This window comes from Natator depressus, chromosome 22 (assembly GCF_965152275.1).
Source record: "Natator depressus isolate rNatDep1 chromosome 22, rNatDep2.hap1, whole genome shotgun sequence".
Taxonomy (NCBI): domain Eukaryota; kingdom Metazoa; phylum Chordata; order Testudines; family Cheloniidae; genus Natator; species Natator depressus.
Genome location: NC_134255.1, coordinates 2910659 through 2929798, shown reverse-complemented (window position 1 = coordinate 2929798; position 19140 = coordinate 2910659). Strand labels below are relative to the sequence as shown.

Sequence of the window (19140 nt, the reverse complement as noted above, 5' to 3'; positions counted from 1 at the left end):
GATGGCAGGGATCCCTATGGGTCTATTTCCAACTCTGGGCCTCGCATGCAAGAATCTACCTCCACAAACTGGAGGAGGGGCATGCAAATGAATTGCTAGGTAGTTCACATTTTTTTCCCCCTTAAGACTTTACCCATTTTCACATTGCACGGCTTTCTACTCATGTGTTTCCTCCCTAATTCCTAGACTAGGGATTGAAGTAAGCAGGTCCAGATGAGCAACTCTCTGCCCCAGTCAACATCCTCAGCTGCCAACGACAACTGCAGCTTTACCACTCCTGCACATGTGGGAGACATATTAGCGGCTGGAAAGCCATGATTGATAAACCTAGTTTGAGGTTTCAGATTTACTGGGGCGTGACTTCGGTTACCTGGTGCTTCAGCGTAGCCTGCTACTGTTATCTTACATCTCTGTGGCATCTGGCACTTTGCAGATTCTTCTGCCAGCTGCAACACCAACCCTGCATTGCAGGAAGGTAAGTTTTTTTTTCTTCTGTCAGTCAGATGCAGTGGAAAGGCCCACTCCTAAGAGATGCTCGGCACATGGGCCACATGCAAGTTTACGTGATTTCCACACGGCTGATGTATACATACCTAAACACACAGGGCAGGAGAATCCGTCAATAAAAAGGCAAGTGTTACTAAAAACAGTTGGTTACAAGCTCTCCAGCTACACAAACATTTCATAGCAAGCGTCATATTATTTTAAAACTAAAATAGATTGAATCAATACATTTTGCTTATTGTTCATAAGGGGCAACGCTGGGGGAAGGAGAGACCATGCAAACACACAACCTCTTGTCTTAGCTGGACTGCTGCAACAAGGCTGGGGGGAGGGAGGGGTGTGTGTGCAGACGACAGGGCAGCAAGGTAGGATTTGAGTGGAACTTAAAAGCACCCGAGTACTGCTTAGGGACACTAATTGAAGGGGCCAGGTAGAGAGCTGGGCCTCAGTGCTGCCATTGGCTGTTCTCCAGTCTGCCAGAACCGTCTGAATTGAAGTGATGCGGGCAGAGGCGTCTCCAAGATTAGCACTGAGATGGTGCCGTAGCACCAGTACGTGGAATATCTGCGCGATGCTCGGTGCACCAAGTGCTGTACAATGTTCCACGTGCCTCAACCAGGATGGGGGCCACCAATATTCTAATGCAGACAGGGCTTCAGAGGCTGACCTGGCCTCTTACCACACTGTCTCATTTCACCTGGGCTCCTCCAGCATCTGAATTCACACCTCAAACCCCAGTGACCTCAAGATTAATGAAAGATGCACTCAAACTCACAACAACTGGTGAATGTACTTATCAAAAACTCAGTCTCTTAATAGTGCTGAATAAAACCATCACCCCTGCTTACTCACACACACTGCTATGTTGTTGCCTTCATGGGCACTGGCCTAGTAGAATCACAGTAAATTCCCTCCTACACACACATTTGAAAGAGAATGAGTGGTAATTCTGAATCAAGATCCAGTAGCTAAATGGACCATTATGGTCCAGATTAGATTTAGCAGTTCAACAACACAATTGCAAGTGCCCTGCTGGCGTACGTAAGATTTACACATGCCCAGCTTTCTACAGCATCACGTACAGACAGATTTATAATCTTACCTCCTCCTCCCCACAGATAAAAGAAAACCAGCACCCAGGACGGAAGGACCGCTCCAGCCCATGGAACGAAGCCCAGGTGCAAGGTTCCACAGGTAAGATTTGTGACCTCAAATGAACTCAACATGCACATCTCTACTACAAACCCGTCCAGGGGAATCAGGGTTAGTAAGAGAAACACATTTCTAGAAGTCCATAGGCGTTTGGTTTTTTTATTAGGACTGACACATTCATTGTATGTCACAACTTCCACTGATCAATGAGTCTTAGAAAAATCAAAATGCCAGCACCAGCCAGCAGGAGGATGGGGCTTATATAGTAACAGTTCTGAAAAGGCATTAAATGTTTACTCCCCCTCCATCCATAACCCTCCCCTCCCCTCATCCCGCCCTTCCCTCCCCCCCAAAATTCTCACAGCTTTGATTGTATTGATAAGCATGGTTTGACAAAATGTTTCCCAGCTGTCAGGTTATTCTCACTGCCACAAAGAGGCTAACTAGAACTCAAAAAGGCCAGGAATTACTTTAATGGTAAAAAAGAGCTGATATGCCAACACTACTAGTGAAGTGGGATACATCACAGAAACAAAAGTCTTCGCAGGCAACACTGGTTGGAAATAGTAAAACACTTGATGGGTGAAAAAAGTGAAACTCTAAATTATATACAATAGTAGCTAAGGGTGGCATTGAAAAACAGTCTCATTTAATGTGACCCAAGGTTTAACTTGCCATTATCTATTGCTTATTTATTCAGATCGGTAATAACACTTTATATAGAGACAGATGTGTAAAAATGAAACATTGTGGAAAAAACAGCTTTTCATATGAAATGCAAAGTATAAGCTCTGTCCAATGTGGAATGTACCTACAGTCATTTTTACAAGGCTCGCCTTCTTCTCTTTATAAAACCAGTTGACCTGCCAAGCAAGTTAGCTGTACATTTCACTTGCTCAGGACAAGTTGTTTTGAATCATTTGCAAGCATCTTTCACTCTGAAGTTCATTTTCACTCTGAAAGTCTTACTTGCCCCACTGTGAACAGACAGGATCTGTAAGCGTCTGCTAGCAACATGGAAAGGAGGCAGAAGCCCTAATCCTTATGAAGGACGAGATTCAGTTGTTAAACTTCAATGGGTATCCAATGGCTTTTTCCAGGCACTCTACCAAAGAGCCAGCAGAAAGAAAATCCCTCTCCACTTCCACAAATTTGATGTAGATGGATTTAGGCGACACCCCTGGCTCTACGATGCAGTTCTGAGATAAAAACCCATTGATTCCAACCCACTCTTTGCTGAAGGTTTTGGTATTGGCCTGAAAATGTAAAAACAAGCACTGCTGGAGAGTTCTAACCTCAGCAATGCCAAGGTAACAATAGATAATTCTGGCAGACTCCATCTCCACCCTGAGAGAGGCCTGTGGTGAAGGGACATCTACCTCCCCCTGAGTCTCTTTCCCAGGATCTGGGCCTCTGCGGTCTACATGAGGTGAGTGGGGTTTCTCCTGGCAATCTTCATAACCAATGGCATACAGGCCAGGGCTTTTGGGAATCCCCCCTGGTAATAAATACTGAACAACATTTCCTCCAGTTGGCTTAGAATGAGCTATAGGTATCCAGTCAACTTCCATATGCAGCTCCAGGCATCTTGCTTCACTAATAGTAATCTCTAGGAATTTATAGTAAACGTTTTTCCAGTTCATTTTCTGTACTCGCGTCATGATGATCCTGCCCTCTGGCTTCTCCGAATTGAAATATTCCCTAAGCCGTTTGCCAAGAGGCACCTGGGAACTGATCTCAGCGTAGTGGTAGCGAATATCCTCCTTCCAGCGTGTGTTATAACCAATGCCAAAAATGGCTAGTTTGTTAGAAAGATGTAGCCTGGAGAAATCTGTCCAGCTCTGAAACAGCTCCCATTTTAACTGGACGGATTCCAAGATTTGCACAATGTTCTGCATGACGTCTTGCTTCCTAGAAAAATTAACACAAATGTAAACCATAAGATGGAGCTCAGCTCAGACTGGAGATTTTTTTTTAAAGTTTTGCTTAAGTTTGAAAGAGCACATCAACTTTCAGAAAACATTAACCAAAGCAAGAGCATCTATGATCTGAGATACTGGTAGCCAACTGAGAAAAGGTAGCCATCAAAAATGTCATAGTTAGCCCTAATTTATAGAATTCATCATTAGCATTTAACTCTTTCAAAATGCTTTAGAAATGTCTTCAAGAGCTTTGTGAAGCAGATAAGTATTATTCTATGTTAATACAAGGACAAGAATGGGCATTTATAGTTTCCTAAAATTCAGAAGCCTACAGGAACATTTAACCTACACATATTACACACAACATACATGTGTTCTAGAATGCTCTTTCATCAGTTAGATACCTAACTCCCATTAAAATCTTCTTCTATAAGATCTGCTCTAGAATTGGTTGGGGATTAGTCCTGCTTTGAGCAGGGGGTTGGACTAGATGACCTCCTGAGGTCCCTTCCAACCCTGATGGTCTATGATTCTATTAATTATTGGGGGAAATTCTCTGGCCTGTGTCATACAGGAGCTCAGACTAGATGATCATAATGGCCCCAGCTGGCCTTAGAATCTATGGGGAAAAAAAACCCAACCCAATGGGAGATAGGCATCTAACTACCTTTAAAAATGTAGCCCCGTGACACATCATATACACATTCTGTGCGAAAAGGCCAAGTTAATGTTGCAGTATGAATATTACTTTTGTATCTGTTTAAATGATAAATTTACTGCAGTGTTAAGATTAATGTGTCCTCCCTTTCCCCCAAAACACAAACCAAAACACCACACAAGCCAAGACCCCAGAATTTTTTTTTTTAAAAGCAAACTAGAGTCTCTGCTGACAAGCATAATTTTCTGCAAAAGCTGAACGGTAGTTAAATCGGTAGAGAAAAAAGTGCATTTTCCCCTTACTGATGTATTTCAAGTTCCACTTTTACGCAAAACTTCATCTCCCCCCACCCCCCATCATATTCTCATGACAACAATGCAAATGGGCAGTGCAAGAACACAGTTTAACTTTACTGACTAACAGTGCTTTTGAGCAAACATTCCTCTGCTGCTATGGCCCGGGAGTTACGCACTCAACACCACAGTCTACTAAGATTTTACTTATTTGCGCATGCTCAATTATGTAATTTTAAACACAGTAATTTCAAAGGTACAAAGCTTTCCCCAAATTTAGCCTTCTAACTTCTTCACTGAGGTCCATATGTATGGAATTGTGAAGGTTCAACAATTTGACTTCATCTTATAAAAGCAAACAGAACTTTTTCTTAAACCAAAAGATTTTTTTCATGCTCCCATAATTCAAAAGGAACAATGAATTTTGCGCAAGTGTTCCAAAGAGCGTTTATTTCTGGGCCAAGACTAAGCATGTGGGACATTTCAGCCAAAATGGAAAGCTTGAGAATATTCCAAATAACCAGGATTAAAGAAAATTTTCAAATGCCTGTCTTACCATAAATACACTGCCTTTCCTATTATCTTAGGTTCTTACTTCTCAGTGATTGTACTTGGATATATTTTTCTATCAATCATTTCTAAAAAGAACAAATATCTTTTTACTTCTGCAACTCCCAGTTGGTTTCTTGACTTTGAATGAACTAGTCACTGAACTGAGCTAGATGAATAAACTGAAATGAAGAAAATATTTTCTCTGCCCTGTAGAAGACGCTACTGTTTTGTCAAAAGCTGGTTTAACGCTTCAACAAACTCTGGTTCAGTGGTTTGACTTTCTTAGTACATATTTGCTACCAATTTTCAAATTTTTTTTATTTAATGTAAATGATTTAAATATGAAATCTTCATTTCAGTTTATTCAACTAGTTCAATTCAGTGACTACTTCATTCAGTTAAGAAACCAATTGGAACCCTTAAAAGCAGGATAGCTAGTTTTCCTCTTCCTCTCCCACACAAAACTTAGATGCAAGAAGACAAGCTCTATTGGTACTAAAATCTTGAACAACACAGTGACCAGATGTAATCAATTAAATTTTGCTACAGATAACTACTTTGTTTAATTAACATTAGTTTTAAATACAAAACATGTTTTGCAACACTTTTATAAACTTTTTTCTTATGTTTCCAGCACACTTCAGGTAATTTTACATGCGGTTTCTGTGGATTGATTTTGAATTTCCGAATAGTCTCTCACAAATCACAAGTAAAAAAGTAATCTAAGAAATGCATCATTCACCATCCTCTAAAAATAATAAAAATTAACCATCTAAATCAATGTAAATTAAATTATATAATTGCTTAAATAAATGTGTATATAGATATACCGTGTCCTCCTCATTAGTAAAAAGAAACACCAAATTTACCGTAAAGACTATATTTAGTTGGAAATCATCATGTTTTAATGGTTATCAAACTTTCTGTAGAAAAACTACAAAATACAAATGCAAACCATGATTAAAATCAATGTTTCCTGCTTACTGATCAAAATCATGGTTACAATTGGTGATTTAAATCAATTTGATTAAAATCAATCCACCCTGTTAGCTAACAACATCAAAGCAAATACCAATAAGAGAATTTGTACTTTTATAACTAATTAGCCAAGTCTATTTGCACACATCTGATGCAAGCGTAAGCAGCTTCACACAGGGTAGGCACTCTATTTGTATCAGTAGTAAAGAACAAGCTAACATATCAGAGCCACAAGTAGGTATTACTGCTCTTTTAGTAATTGAGAAATCCATCTCAGTCCGCTAAATCCCATTTGCAAAACACATGCCATTTTAACTCTTCTCATGCTTTGATCAGCTGTAGTGAATTTGTATTTGGTCCCCTACAATTGGGCACAAGCAGGAGAGTGTGTGTTTTGGATCTAGTGGCCATCTCCTTTCTCCGCCACCATGGGGAAATTCTCTTCTGAATCTTCAAACTTGCAGAGAATAAGTGCTCTTTCTGGAGGGCCCAAGAGTGCTCGCCCAGAAGTGCTCTCCCTTCTCCTACAAAGCACGGAGTCTCTGCCCCACCTCCTATGGAGAAGGGAGGCACTGCAACAATGCGTTCTGGTGTGCAGGCCTTGCACACGTGTCCCTTAGTTACTACAGAGCTGGGGATAAGGGGAAAGGACCTCTTGGAAACAGGTGCAGAGAAAGGTGAGAATAAGAAATGAAGGGGAGAAATGAAACAAAGTAGCATTAGAAGGGAAGGAGACAGCAAAATCTGATCAGAAAAAACTTAGACCGACTGGCTAAGCAGCAGTTCTGCAGAAAAGGAACTGGGGATTTCAGTGGATGAGAAGCTGGATGAGAGTCAGCAGTGTGCCCTCGTTGCCAAGAAGGCCAACGGCATATTGGGCTGTATTAGTAGGAGCATTGCCAGCAGATCGAGGGAAGTGATTATTCCCCTCTATTCGACACTGGTGAGGCCACTCCTGGAGTACTGCATCCAGTTTTGATCCCCCCACTACAGAAGGGATGTGGACAAATTGGAGAGAGTCCAGCTGAGGGCAACGAAAATGATTAGGAGGCTGGGGCACGATTTATGAAGAGAGGCTGAGGCAACGGGTTATTTAGTCTGCAGAAGAGTGGGGGGGGGGGGGGATATGATATCAGCCTTCACCTACCTGAAGGGGGGTTCCAAAGAGGATGGAGCTCGGCTGTTCTCAGTGATGGCAGATGACAGAACAAGGAGCAATGGTCTCAAGTTGCGGTGGGGGAGGTCTAGGTTGGATATCAGGAAACACTATTTTACTAGGAGGGTGGTGAAGCACTGGAATGGGTTACCTAGGGAGGTGGTAGAATCTCCATCCTTAGAGGCCTGGCTTGACAAAGCCTTGACTGGGATGATTTAGCTGGGGTTGGTCCTGCTTTGAGCTGGGGGTTGGACTAGATGACCTCCTGAGGTCCCTTCCAACCCTGATACTCTATGAAACTATGCCCCTGCATCTAAGAGAAGCAGCACCGACTCTGGAAAAGCCAACCTGGTGCTGTGAAGTGTCATGGAGAGGAATTAGCAAGGGAGACTCTTGACAGGCCAGTGGCTAGAGCACTAGGCTACGCCCTAGCAGCTCTGGGTTCAATTCCCCCTCTGCTACAGATTCCCTGTACCAACTTGGGTGGTGGAGGAGCTATGGTGAAATGAGGCAGCCTCAGCTCCATATCTATACAATGGGGGTAAGAGCATTTCTCTAAGACGATGCTGAAAATTGTGGGGCATCCAAATACAACAACAACAGGGCCAGGTAAGTGCCTGAGATAGACAGAGAAAGGGGACATGGGGAGGAAACCAAATCCTCGCCTTAGGCAGTCCTTTGGACATGCACTATGCAATTGTACTTTTTCATTTAAAAAAATATCTGAGAATTTAAACACAAAGAATCTTTTGTATTTAGATAACTTGCTAACCACTTTGTTTTGAATTTCAAACTCAGCATGTACACCTAGTAACATGCTCTGTACTCCGTCCTCACCCAGGCCGTCTCTGACTACAGACATTCCATATTGCATAGACTAACAGGACTAGGTGGTGTTTTCTGGCTGCGGATCAGTAATGTTTCTATAGCTGAAGCTGGTATTTCAGCAGTGGGAAAGGGCTACCCTGAGCTCAGGAGAGCTCTCAAAAGGAGACGGCAGAGTCCCCGATCAATCATTTCCTCCAGCAGTACATTTTAAAATGTTGCTATTTTCCACATTTGGCCACTAGTTACATAAAAACCAGAAAACTCATTTATTTTGCAGTTTCTTCCTCGTGTATCCCACAGATTTCAGAATTTAAAGAGCTACTGCTGCCTCCCTGAAAGCTTCATACGTACTCTGTTGAAAAAGAAAAATACCATATATGCAGGCTGTGTCCACCAAGGTAACTGGCATGGAAATTCAGGGTTAGAGTACAGCTGTCAGAAACCACAGCATAGCTCCAGTGAAATCAGTGGCGCTATGCCAATTTACACCAATTGCGGAGCTGGTCCAGGCTCTTTATTCTGAGCCTGGGCCAACTCCGCAATGATTTATTATTTTCTTCTCCAGGATGGAGATCACTCCACTGAAGACTACACTCCTCAAGATCAGATTCTCATAACATCTGTAATTTGGGGCTGTTTCAAGATCGCTTAGAAGTGGAAATGAAGGTGACAAGCAGCAGCCTGTTATTAAGTAGGCCTACACGCCAAGAGAGCATTACTCCACAAGCCGCAGACAAGTGCAGCTGGGTGAAACTCAAGGTGGTGCTTCTAACATTTAAAGACCTACGTGGACTGGGCCCAGGTTACTTGAGGCCCCCCTTTTCACCCAATGGCACACTGCCACAGGTGAATCAGCAGCGGTGCTTGACCTATAGCCCGCCTTATACAACCAAGAGGAAGCCAATCTCCATGGAACCTTGCAGCTCTGGAATTCTCCTCTTCTGCACCACCAGAGCCCAGATTTGCCAACGTCTGCCCGAGCTACAGAGGCCATATTTTTCTCCAGACGTTTGGGGACAGGATGAGTCACAGGCTGAAGGGGTAGCACGATGCCCAAGATGAAGGGTAGTGGGAACCCAATTCACCATTGGCCTACACCTTGTGTCATTTACACCAGTGCAAAGCAAATGCATTTATGGCACTTTGCACTGGTGGGAGTGATGACATGGCAATGAGGAGACAGGCTTCCCTTAGTTTGCTAGAGGGTGTTGGAGAACTAACTCCATTAGGTAAGAGTGGGACACTGACATTTAACCTAAACTGGAGCCTTGGATAGGCACTCATTGAATGTTTTACCAAACACAATGCACACGCCTCTACTGAAGATCTCAAATAGTTGCAATGCTCAGGTTATACACAGGAAAGACATTATATAACCACTGTTCATGGATGTCATAGTAAGCATTTGTAAATGTGAGCCTTAAAGCTGCACAAGTCAGCCAGGACTCCTTCCACAGGGGATGTAAGCTGGGAATGGGTGCAACAGCTGATTCTGCCACTTGCACTTTTAGAATAGTGAATGGTGCCTGGCTGATAGCCCTGGAGGTCAAGCATTAGTTCACACTCTAGTGAACGGGAGTGGCGCTTTCCCCACAGTATCCACCCCTGACCTACGGGGGCCAATTCCAGGTGAGAGGGTAATGTGTGCCCAGCTCCATTCAAGCCTTGGAGCCTTGACGAGACTATGAACAAGAGGGTGATGGTGTAATTTTGGTGGAGGATTTAATGATGCAATAGCTCTACTAAGAGTAGTCAGATCACTCACTTCACAGAGCACTTAATAGCCAGCACAGCAGTGGCTTTGTCATTAACATCCAGTGCGTCTCAGCCACACATCAAGAGTAATTATACCATAAACGCACTATGATTTCTGGACAGTTTTTTTAATCAACATTTTACTCAGCTGCACTTAATTACTCGAAAGCCATTGAAAGAACCGGCTGAGAACCCACAGGAGCAGAGTTATGACTCAGCCAGCCGTTTGCTAAGAACACCTGTTGTGCCAGTGCTCCCATTCTCAGGCTAGAAGCACTGTTAATGGTGGCTTCTTATTTAAACCGGCTGGGGGAGTACCTGGAACTGCTCAGGTTTAGCAGCATGGAACAGGAGGATAAAGATATGCACCTTTACAATATTCCTAAGTATTTATACAAGATACACATTTACATTTACACATGAAAGACTATAGCATACAAGCCTGTACTTTTGCAATGGATAAAGATGGAAAGACAGCCTTCTATATATGGCTTTGCTGTTGGTTCTTCAGATTCCAAGCCTCAGAGATGCTGAGCAGCACTGTGTCACTTACAGCTTGGAATATGCCATCTCAAACTTTCACTTTAGACATTTGGGACTGTAAGTTCATCATCTTCTAGGGACAAGACAGACAAGGTGACATTATAATTGGCTGTCTTATTAAGTACATTGCTGTCTGAGTACAGAGTTATGCTGGCAGCAGCATTTATACATTTGTTTGTTAAAAGGCAGCTGACAGCCTCAATTTTCTCTTAGAGAAACAGTTCTGTTCAAAACCTGATAAACCAGAACTTGTAATTTTCAACTGAACAGTGGAAGAGACAGCTTAGAATAAAGTCTCTTGTAAAATAGTACTACACAAGGTGATTAATAAACTAACTTCAGATGAATTCAAACGGAGACTCCTGGTGAAAAACAACAAACAACAACAACAACATCTCTTGTAATAGGCCAGTGCTGGCAGGCACCGGCGTGACTTCACTTAGGATAGTGATAGGTAAAGAGGAGCTTTAGAGAAGACGCAAGGATTGCCAAGGACAGAATCACCAACCCAAGCACTCTGAAAGCTACAAGGATGACGGAAACTATTTTGACATCTAAAGTTTGACATCTCCCTGAGGCTCAGATGGTTCAGCAGCGGTTCCTTCTAACTCAGGGTTTCTACGATTATATCCAGCATCTCAGTCTGACTTGAAGTCTTCAAACCAATAGGGAAGTTATAAATAGGGATCATGCAATTTAAAAGGCTGTACTGTACCAACTACCTGTGAATTTCAGATACTGTAACAGTGACCACATGTGCACACAAAACAGAGAAAAGTATGCTACACTGCAACTGCTTCCCCAACCACTTTATAACCATGAATTAACCCTCCGAACAGCCAGTGAGGTAGGCCACTCAGTGACAGATAGGAGTTCAGTAAACTTTCCCAAGGCCACGCAGCAAGTTACCGGTAGAGCTGGAATTCCCAACTGCATGGCTGCAGCTAGGACACTGACCACTGATGATGGAATGGCTCCCTTGGTCTTGCTGAAATCTTACATGATTCAAATGAGTGGTGATTCAAAGCTTGGTGGGAATTTTAAACCATTTCTGTACAAATCAGACTCCAAGCAGCAGAGGCTAGCACAGCTGTTTCAGTGAAGGAGCCAACATGTTTCAAAGCTCTTTATTTTGTCTCACAAGAGAATAAAAATAGCAGAACAAATTCTTAAATATTTTCCCCCTTCATTTTATTCTGAGACAGTAGCTTATGGAGTTAATAAGTTCCAATTCCTATGATGGTTGGGCCCATATCAACTAAGAAAGGGTCTCACTGCACGTCAGACTTCACATACAGAGTTCCAAGCAGCACAGCAGAAAGCTAACGCTGCACGATCACATGTGCACTTCCTACCCTGTGATCCTGTTGTAGGTACTGCAGAAAAATTTAGGAAGCCAGTCCTAGGCACTATACTGGTCTAGCAAGAGAAGCACAAGCACGCTATGCCATAAATTCAGTACATTTTGGGGTAAAGATATTATAGGCCCAACTGTCAAAGCTAAGTTTGGAAGAGACAGAAAATGGCTTACTGACAGAGCAAGGGACTATGGGAGGACTCCTGAATTCTATCATAGATGTTCTTAACTTAGCTGTGTAACCTTGGACAAGCCACTTCACTTCCCTACTTCCCACCTCTATAAAAGGGGGAAAATTATCATTACCTATCTCACATAAGAGCTTGGAGGCATTTACTGTTTGACATCCTAACATATCAAAAGATAGTCTAAATTAGCTGTTTCCACTTAAGAAAGATCTTGGAGTCACTGTAGATAGTTCTCTGAAAACATCCACTCAGTGGCAGTCAAAAAAGCAAACAATGTTGGGAATCATTAAGAAAGGGATAGACAATAATACAGAAAATGTATGGTCTCTATATAAATCCATGGTACGCCCACATCTTGAATACTGCGTGCAGATGTGGTCGCGCCGTCTCAAAAAAAAAAAAAGATTGGAATTGGAAAAGGTTCAGAAAAGGACAACAAAAATGAATCGGGGTCTGGAATGGCTGTGGAGATTAGTAAGACTCGGACTTTTCAGCTTGGAAAAGAGACGACTGCGGGGGACAAGACAGAGGTCTATAAAATCATGACTGATGTGGAGAAAGTAAATAAGTGTTATTTACTCCTTCTCATAACACAAGAACTAGGGGTCACCAAATGAAATTAACGGGCAGCAGGTTTAAAAACAAAAGGAGGTATTTTTTCCACACAACACAGACAACCTGTGGAACTCTTTGCCAGAGGATGTTGTCAAGGCCAAGACTATAACAGTTCAAAAAGAACTGGATAAATTCACGGAGGACAGGTCCATCAATGGCTATTCGCCGGATGGGCAGGGATGGTGTCCCTAGCCTTTGGTCGCCAGAAGCTGGGAATGGGTGACAGTGGATGGATCATTTGATCCTGTTCTGTTCACTCCTTCTGGGGCACCTGGTATTGGCACTGTCGACAGACAGGATACTGGGCTAGATGGACCTTTGGTCTGACCCAGTCTGGCCGTTCTTAAGTCAAGAGAGGCAGCAGAGTCAGTGTGATGAGTCGTGTATTTACACAACTGGTTTAGTGAAGAGAGACTATGTATTAAACCTATGCACCGGGTCCCTCTATGGGAACAGTGCCCAAAGTGGAGCTGTTCCATTAATTCACAGAACAGGGTAGAAGCGATGTACCATTTTCCTTGCTTCTGCAGGCGGTTGATGGGAATGGTGTTTTCATGTATGTACGTGTGCAGCCACAAAGGCTGAGTCAGAACCACCAGTGTCCAGAAAATGCCATACTAATTCCAATGCATGGTTCAGTGACAAGTCTCCTAGAAAGTTGCCCCTCGCTAGCTGCACTGATTTCCTCCACTTCAAAGGGCCATTGTCGGAAAAACCTCACCACATGTGGTATGGTATGTCCTTTCACTGTAGGACTGCAGAAGGGGTATAAAGGCCCTAGGACACCACACAAGGTATACCCTGTGGAATTTTCCCCCAAGCTTCCCTAAAGGAAAAGTGCATAGATATGGCACAGCCCTCTAGATCTGCAGAGCAAAGAATCAGCTCCTCCACGCTACTCTTACAGCTGCCTTTGGCCATGGAAGTATGCTACTGCTGGATGCCTACCCTGTCCTACCTGTCTCTGATAAAAGCAGCAATCATAGAATTAACATGTACCTGAAATTCAAGCTCAACCTCCAGGGTCTGCAGGGGAACATCCCCCCAGTCCCACTTTCCTAAAATCAGGGCAATCCCAGAGGAGCAGAGTAGACACAGGTCTTCTCTGAGCTAGGGGGAAAAAGGAGCATACTACACTGGCTTTGCTCCCTTCCTTACCTGGGTACTTTAAGCTGACCTGTGGAATGGAAGAGAGGCTAGGGCCAAGAATTAGGCTCCTAAACATATACTTAGGTACTAAGTAAGTGGCCCAAGGACCCTATTTCACCCATTTTTTTAAAAAAAGGTTTGAGCTATGTCCTGATTCAGCAAAGTACTTAAGTATATGCCTATCTTTAAACATGTGATTAAGTCCAATGATTTCAATGGAATTACTCCTGCTTAAATCAGGCATGAGCCTAAGTACCTTGCTGACTCAGGGCCCCAATGCTCTACCAACCATACAGCTTAAGAACACTGGCTATTCCTAATACATGATTAAAAATAACATTCTCTAGTTTTCTATTTATGTAGCTTGTTTTGTGCAATCTCATTTTGGACCATGCAAATAAAACTAATCTCATTTGTGTTTCTAGTCAGTTTCACAAATTCTCATGCATTAGCACAGCATTGCTAACATTGCAGAGAAGAGTTTAACACACTGTACACTTTAATATTATACACGTTTTTAGATAAGTGTCAGGCTGTAGCTCACGAAAGCTTGTGCTCAAATAAATTGGTTAGTCTCTAAGGTGCCACAAGTCCTCCTGTTCTTTTTGCAAATACAGACTAACACGGCTGCTACTCTGAAACCTGGCATTTCTACATGTTAGGCCAAATTTGCCCAGACTCTGCTCTAACCATTCCAACTGGAAAGCTTATCTTATTGTCTTATTTCCAAAAAGAAAGCGGAGACACTGTTTGATACATAAGCAAATACAAAAAAGGTTAGCGTGTGTGATCATGAGAAAGCCGTGCAACAGTTACAGTGGAAACTGCAGATATGCAATTTAACTTTGTTAGCTAGTAGCTTTACAAGTAGACAAGCTATCTCACAGTTCTGCATTATTTTATATGAAATATGTTTGAACTGCAACTGCTGTAAAATTAGAACATAAGAATGGCCATATTGGGTCCATCTAGCCCAATATCCTTTCTTCTGACAATGCCCAATGCCAGGTGGTTCAGAGGAAACGAACAGAACAGGCAATCAAGTGGATCCATCCCCTGTTGTCCACTCCCAGCTTCGGCAGTCAGAGGCTGGGGCACCCAGAGCATAGGGTTGCATTCCAGACCCTCTTGGCTAATAGCCATTGATGGACCTAGCCTCCATTAACTTATCCAGTTCTTTTTTGAACACCAGTGTAGTTTGGCTGTCACAACAAGGCAACAAGTTCCACATGTTGGTTTTGCATTGTGTAAAGTACTACCTTATGTTTATTTTAAATCTGCTGCTTATTAATTTCATTGGATACTCTGGATCTTGTGTTATGCGAAGAGATAAACAAACACTTTCTCTTAGTTGTCATTTTCTCCACACCATTCATGATTTTATAGACCTTTATCATATTCCCTTTAGTCGTCTCTTTTTCAAGCCAAGCAGTCCCAGCCTTTTAAATCTCCCCTCATATGGAAGCTATTCTATTCCCTTATTGTTTTTGTTGCCCTTCTCTGTACCTTTTCCAATTCTAATATAGCACTAATTAGCCCTCAGGAGAAAAGGAATGTGGAAGTTAAGGCTAAATGGACAATGTACATGCTGCCCTAGTGTAGCTGTGAGCATTATGCTACAGCCTCTAGTTCAGACCCTGTTTTTCTACAACTCTACATGCACACCCATTTATGATCATCTCTAGCAACCCAATTACAGCCTACATCGTATTCATATGTACAAAGGACAGAGTGAAGGATGTTCATTCAGAATTTGATTGCTTAATGCAATGCTATCAAAATTCCAGCGAAGGTTGCAAATCCTGTTAACTCTGTATTTATTTAAACCTGTTTTAAATAAAGAATTAAAGCATAATTAAAAGGCCTCTTGGCGAGAGGAAAAAAAACAAACTCCCCCACAATCTCAGGAAAAGTCTGGCTATGGAAGATGCTTTACACCTCTCAGTTGTGGAGCTCCTGAAGTGCTTCAGTGCAGGTCTACTTCCTATGCACTTTGCAAAGTTTGCAGGGCTTCAGAGAAAGCTCCTCTGCTTTTTATAAAAAGGTATCTTAAGATATGAAGGATGTAAAGCCACTGTGTAATTTAGCCATGCATCTGTGAACAAATCAATCTTCCCAGCCTTGTATGAACAGTGTCAAGTGTACTGTTATCATGCAGAACATGTCCTTCAAAGTCTGAGCATAGTAAAATGAAAGTCCATTTTCTAAGGAAATGACACTTCTTGGGACTATTTAAATATAAATTTTGACCTCCAGCTGCAGAGCGGCTCAAAAAGAGGCCACAAATGTTTACATGGGGAAAAATGAAAATTCCTAATTCACGCTCAATCTGCTAAAATGATTCTGATCAGATTTGAAGTTCACTTTGAGGCATAGACCAAGTCTGGAAAATCCCAGCCTGAAAGCTTGAAAAATTAGAGACTGAAAACAGGGTAGTAGAATGAAAATCATGGTACTTACTTTAATAGGACGGGCATTGACCTCTACAGTTAAGTGTGTAGAGAAATATGTAAGGCAGTTATCACTTAGGCACCGTGCCATTACATAAAAATGCTGCCCCAAAATAAGATTAAACTATTATTCCACACTGGCCCATTCTCCAGCAAAGAATATCCACACATAGCATGTGCGCCCTGCCCCCCAAAATAGGGGTGGTGGAGAAAGTGAGATTCATGTGTTTCCCGCAAGAGCAAAGACACATTAAACGTCCCACCATTTGCCAGGTTAAACCAATGCAGCAAAAGATTACAATCTAGCTTTGCAAAACTGCAGAAAAAGTTACCATCTAGGCACAGAGTAAACTTGCCCATCCCTTATAATGCTAAATGTTTTACTTGCCTGTTCTCAAGTATAAGGCAAGTAAGGCTCAAGGCCAACAGAAATGTACATTGCTCAACTAGCAATACCCCTCTCCTCCTTTTCTTGATTTTTCCCTCTCTTCTAAGCTATTTTCTGTATTCTCCAGTGTTATGCTGGTATTAGATAGATGTCTGGGTACTAATTTTAAGCTACTATAGTTATACTCATTAGTGGGAATACCCACACACTTTAATGAACATCTACATTTCAAATAAAAAGAACAGGCGGACTTGTGGCACCTTAGAGACTAACACATTTATTTGAGCATAAGCTTTCATGAGCTACAGCTCACTTCATCGGATGCAGCTTATGCTCAAATAAATGTGTTAGTCTCTAAGGTGCCACAAGTCCGCCTGTTCTTTTTGCGAATACAGACTAACACGGCTGCTACTCTGAAACCTACATTTAAAATGCTCCTTTTCCTACATGCCCAAAGAGACAAAACTTTAGGCAGATGGAAACCAAATTACAAATAGTTCCAAGAGTCATGATTTTTGCCAGCGCACCCCAAGACCTGCCCGCCCACATCCCCAAAGGTTAGGATGTGTCTTTTACACAGTTCAAATTCTTGCATTCATGTAAAGAGAGTTCTGTTTCATGTGCTGTATAACAGAGCCAAAAGAGACTTGAGTTGTGAAGCTTTCCACATGTTTTGAGGTAACTGGAATGATGCAAAAAGCAGATTCTTCAATAGTCTTGCACAATGTATTTATAATTATAGTCAGAAGTTTCAAACATCTCTCCTCCCGCGCAGCACCCCTAGGGAAATGCACTCAATAGTAAAGCATTCATAAGTTACTTACTGTGCTTCTTCTGAAGATTCCTGTTTTATCTTTAATGTTCTCTTTGTGGCAGGCATTTCATCTGAAAAGCAAAGTTCAGACAGTTATATATTTAAAACTTTCCCAAAGCTTTTTCCTTTGAAAGGTAATAAGTTGTTCACTTCGTGCTTTCCAGTAAAATTCTGACGTCACACTCTGAGAACACTGCTTCAGCTCTTAAAACCAGCTACTACGTAAGCTACATCACCATGACTGAATTTTTAGCTACAGGATCAAAACCTGGCTTCACATGTGCAAGATCGTTCAAGGACAAGAGTAATTCCTGCTATTAAGTCACAAGTTGATTTCATTGTAAACTACATTCTGAAAAAGGGCATTCTGCTTTCAATAGCACATCTGAAGAGCAAGCACCAGAACAAATGTATCTGTATTCCATTTAGACTGTGTGCACGCTAAGTACCTTTCTCATAACCATTCACTGAACATAAAGAATATTGTGAGCCCCAACTGCATGTAACTGTTGCCGTAATTCCTCTGAAGGATAATGGTGACAAACCATCAGAGCAAAGCCTGAGTCACCAGAACCCCTATATGGAATTACAGTCCTCATTTATGTACATTTTAAAATACATGGTTTAAGAAACTCCTTCCCTTTTATCTCAAGTAGCTCCCTTTTATGCGTTCTTCTCCCCAAGTCCCCCATACATTCTGATCCTCTTTAAATAAAGAGCTAACATTCCTAGTTTTCTCATACTTCAGTTCGTTTGAGGAGGTCTGCTATTTTCATTTGAAAATACAGTTTAATCCATCTCTTGGTGAAAGTCAGAATTTACCAGTCGGCTGAATACAGCTACAGATGGAGGTATATTTGTGTGCCTTTCCCCTCACCCCCCAATTTAACCTACACATAGGATAGAAAAAGCAAGAACAGTGCCTTTATTCATCTTCCCCTGTAAATGTTGCCTCACTCTTACAATCCCACTGGAATCATTTTTTAAATTAACTTTGATAAGCTTCCATAGACTCAGTCAATACATAAACCTTTTTCCCTCCTATTTATTGTAGGCAAGAATGTACCTCTGTATAAAATACTCACTCAGATGTTAAATGTAAGCATATTTTCAGGAAAGTAGATCTTTCTGTAATATCTATCTGTCACGGTTGGGCAACAACAACATTTGGAAGACTAGGGAGGTTTTTTTTTTTTGGAAAAGGTAAAAATTTGGCAATTTTGCTTGCACAGCATAAAAGTAGTTGTGGCATGTGGCTTGCTAGCTTTTTATGTCTCCTAACGAATTATGAGTTTATACCGAGATCTACCTGCAAGATTTTTGTTGTTGTGTGACCATGAGCATCAGCAGTACAGATCAATTAACATCAAGTTCAGCAGTTCATATTTTCTTCCCTCCCACCCCTCATTCAAATTAAAACTCAAATCTCAAACTTTAAACAAAGGGCCACTCTAGCATCTTGTCAGGAACAAAAGAGCTACTGTACCTGTTTTAAAATAAAACAATGCAAACAAGTTAAAGTCTCCTTATTTCAAATATTCTACTTGGTAGAATTTACAAGCAGTAAATCAGTTCAGTCCACAATTTACAGTTACACAGAGAAGGTGTTTGACAGCTTTAGGGAGCCCTGCAAATTATGCACCTTAGATTTATACAAGTTATAAGAATTCGTTTCCCCTACTTCCCAATAACCGTTCTGGCTTGTGACAAGTCTTAAGCCAGCAGGTATAAGACAGACACAGAAGTAGGTACAGCAGCATCATGGCACAGGATGGACTAGTATTATGGACTAGGGTGGCTACAAGCACAGGCAGAACCAAAACATACAGAAGGATCAA

At 41.9% G+C, this 19140-nt stretch overlaps 1 protein-coding gene across 1 annotated transcript in view; it reads right to left on the bottom strand.

Annotated features, from left to right (window-relative positions):
* Positions 1-2006: 2006 nt before the first annotated feature.
* Positions 2007-19140, bottom strand: part of MSANTD2 (Myb/SANT DNA binding domain containing 2) — a 33887-nt gene continuing 16753 nt past the window's right edge. Inside the window, exons 3-4 of the mRNA XM_074936563.1 lie at positions 17313-17373; positions 2007-3567 (exon numbers count right to left, since the gene is read on the bottom strand). Coding sequence (XP_074792664.1) covers positions 2715-3567; positions 17313-17373 — 914 coding nt within the window. The 3' untranslated portion in view covers positions 2007-2714. The remainder of the gene's footprint in view (positions 3568-17312; positions 17374-19140) is intronic.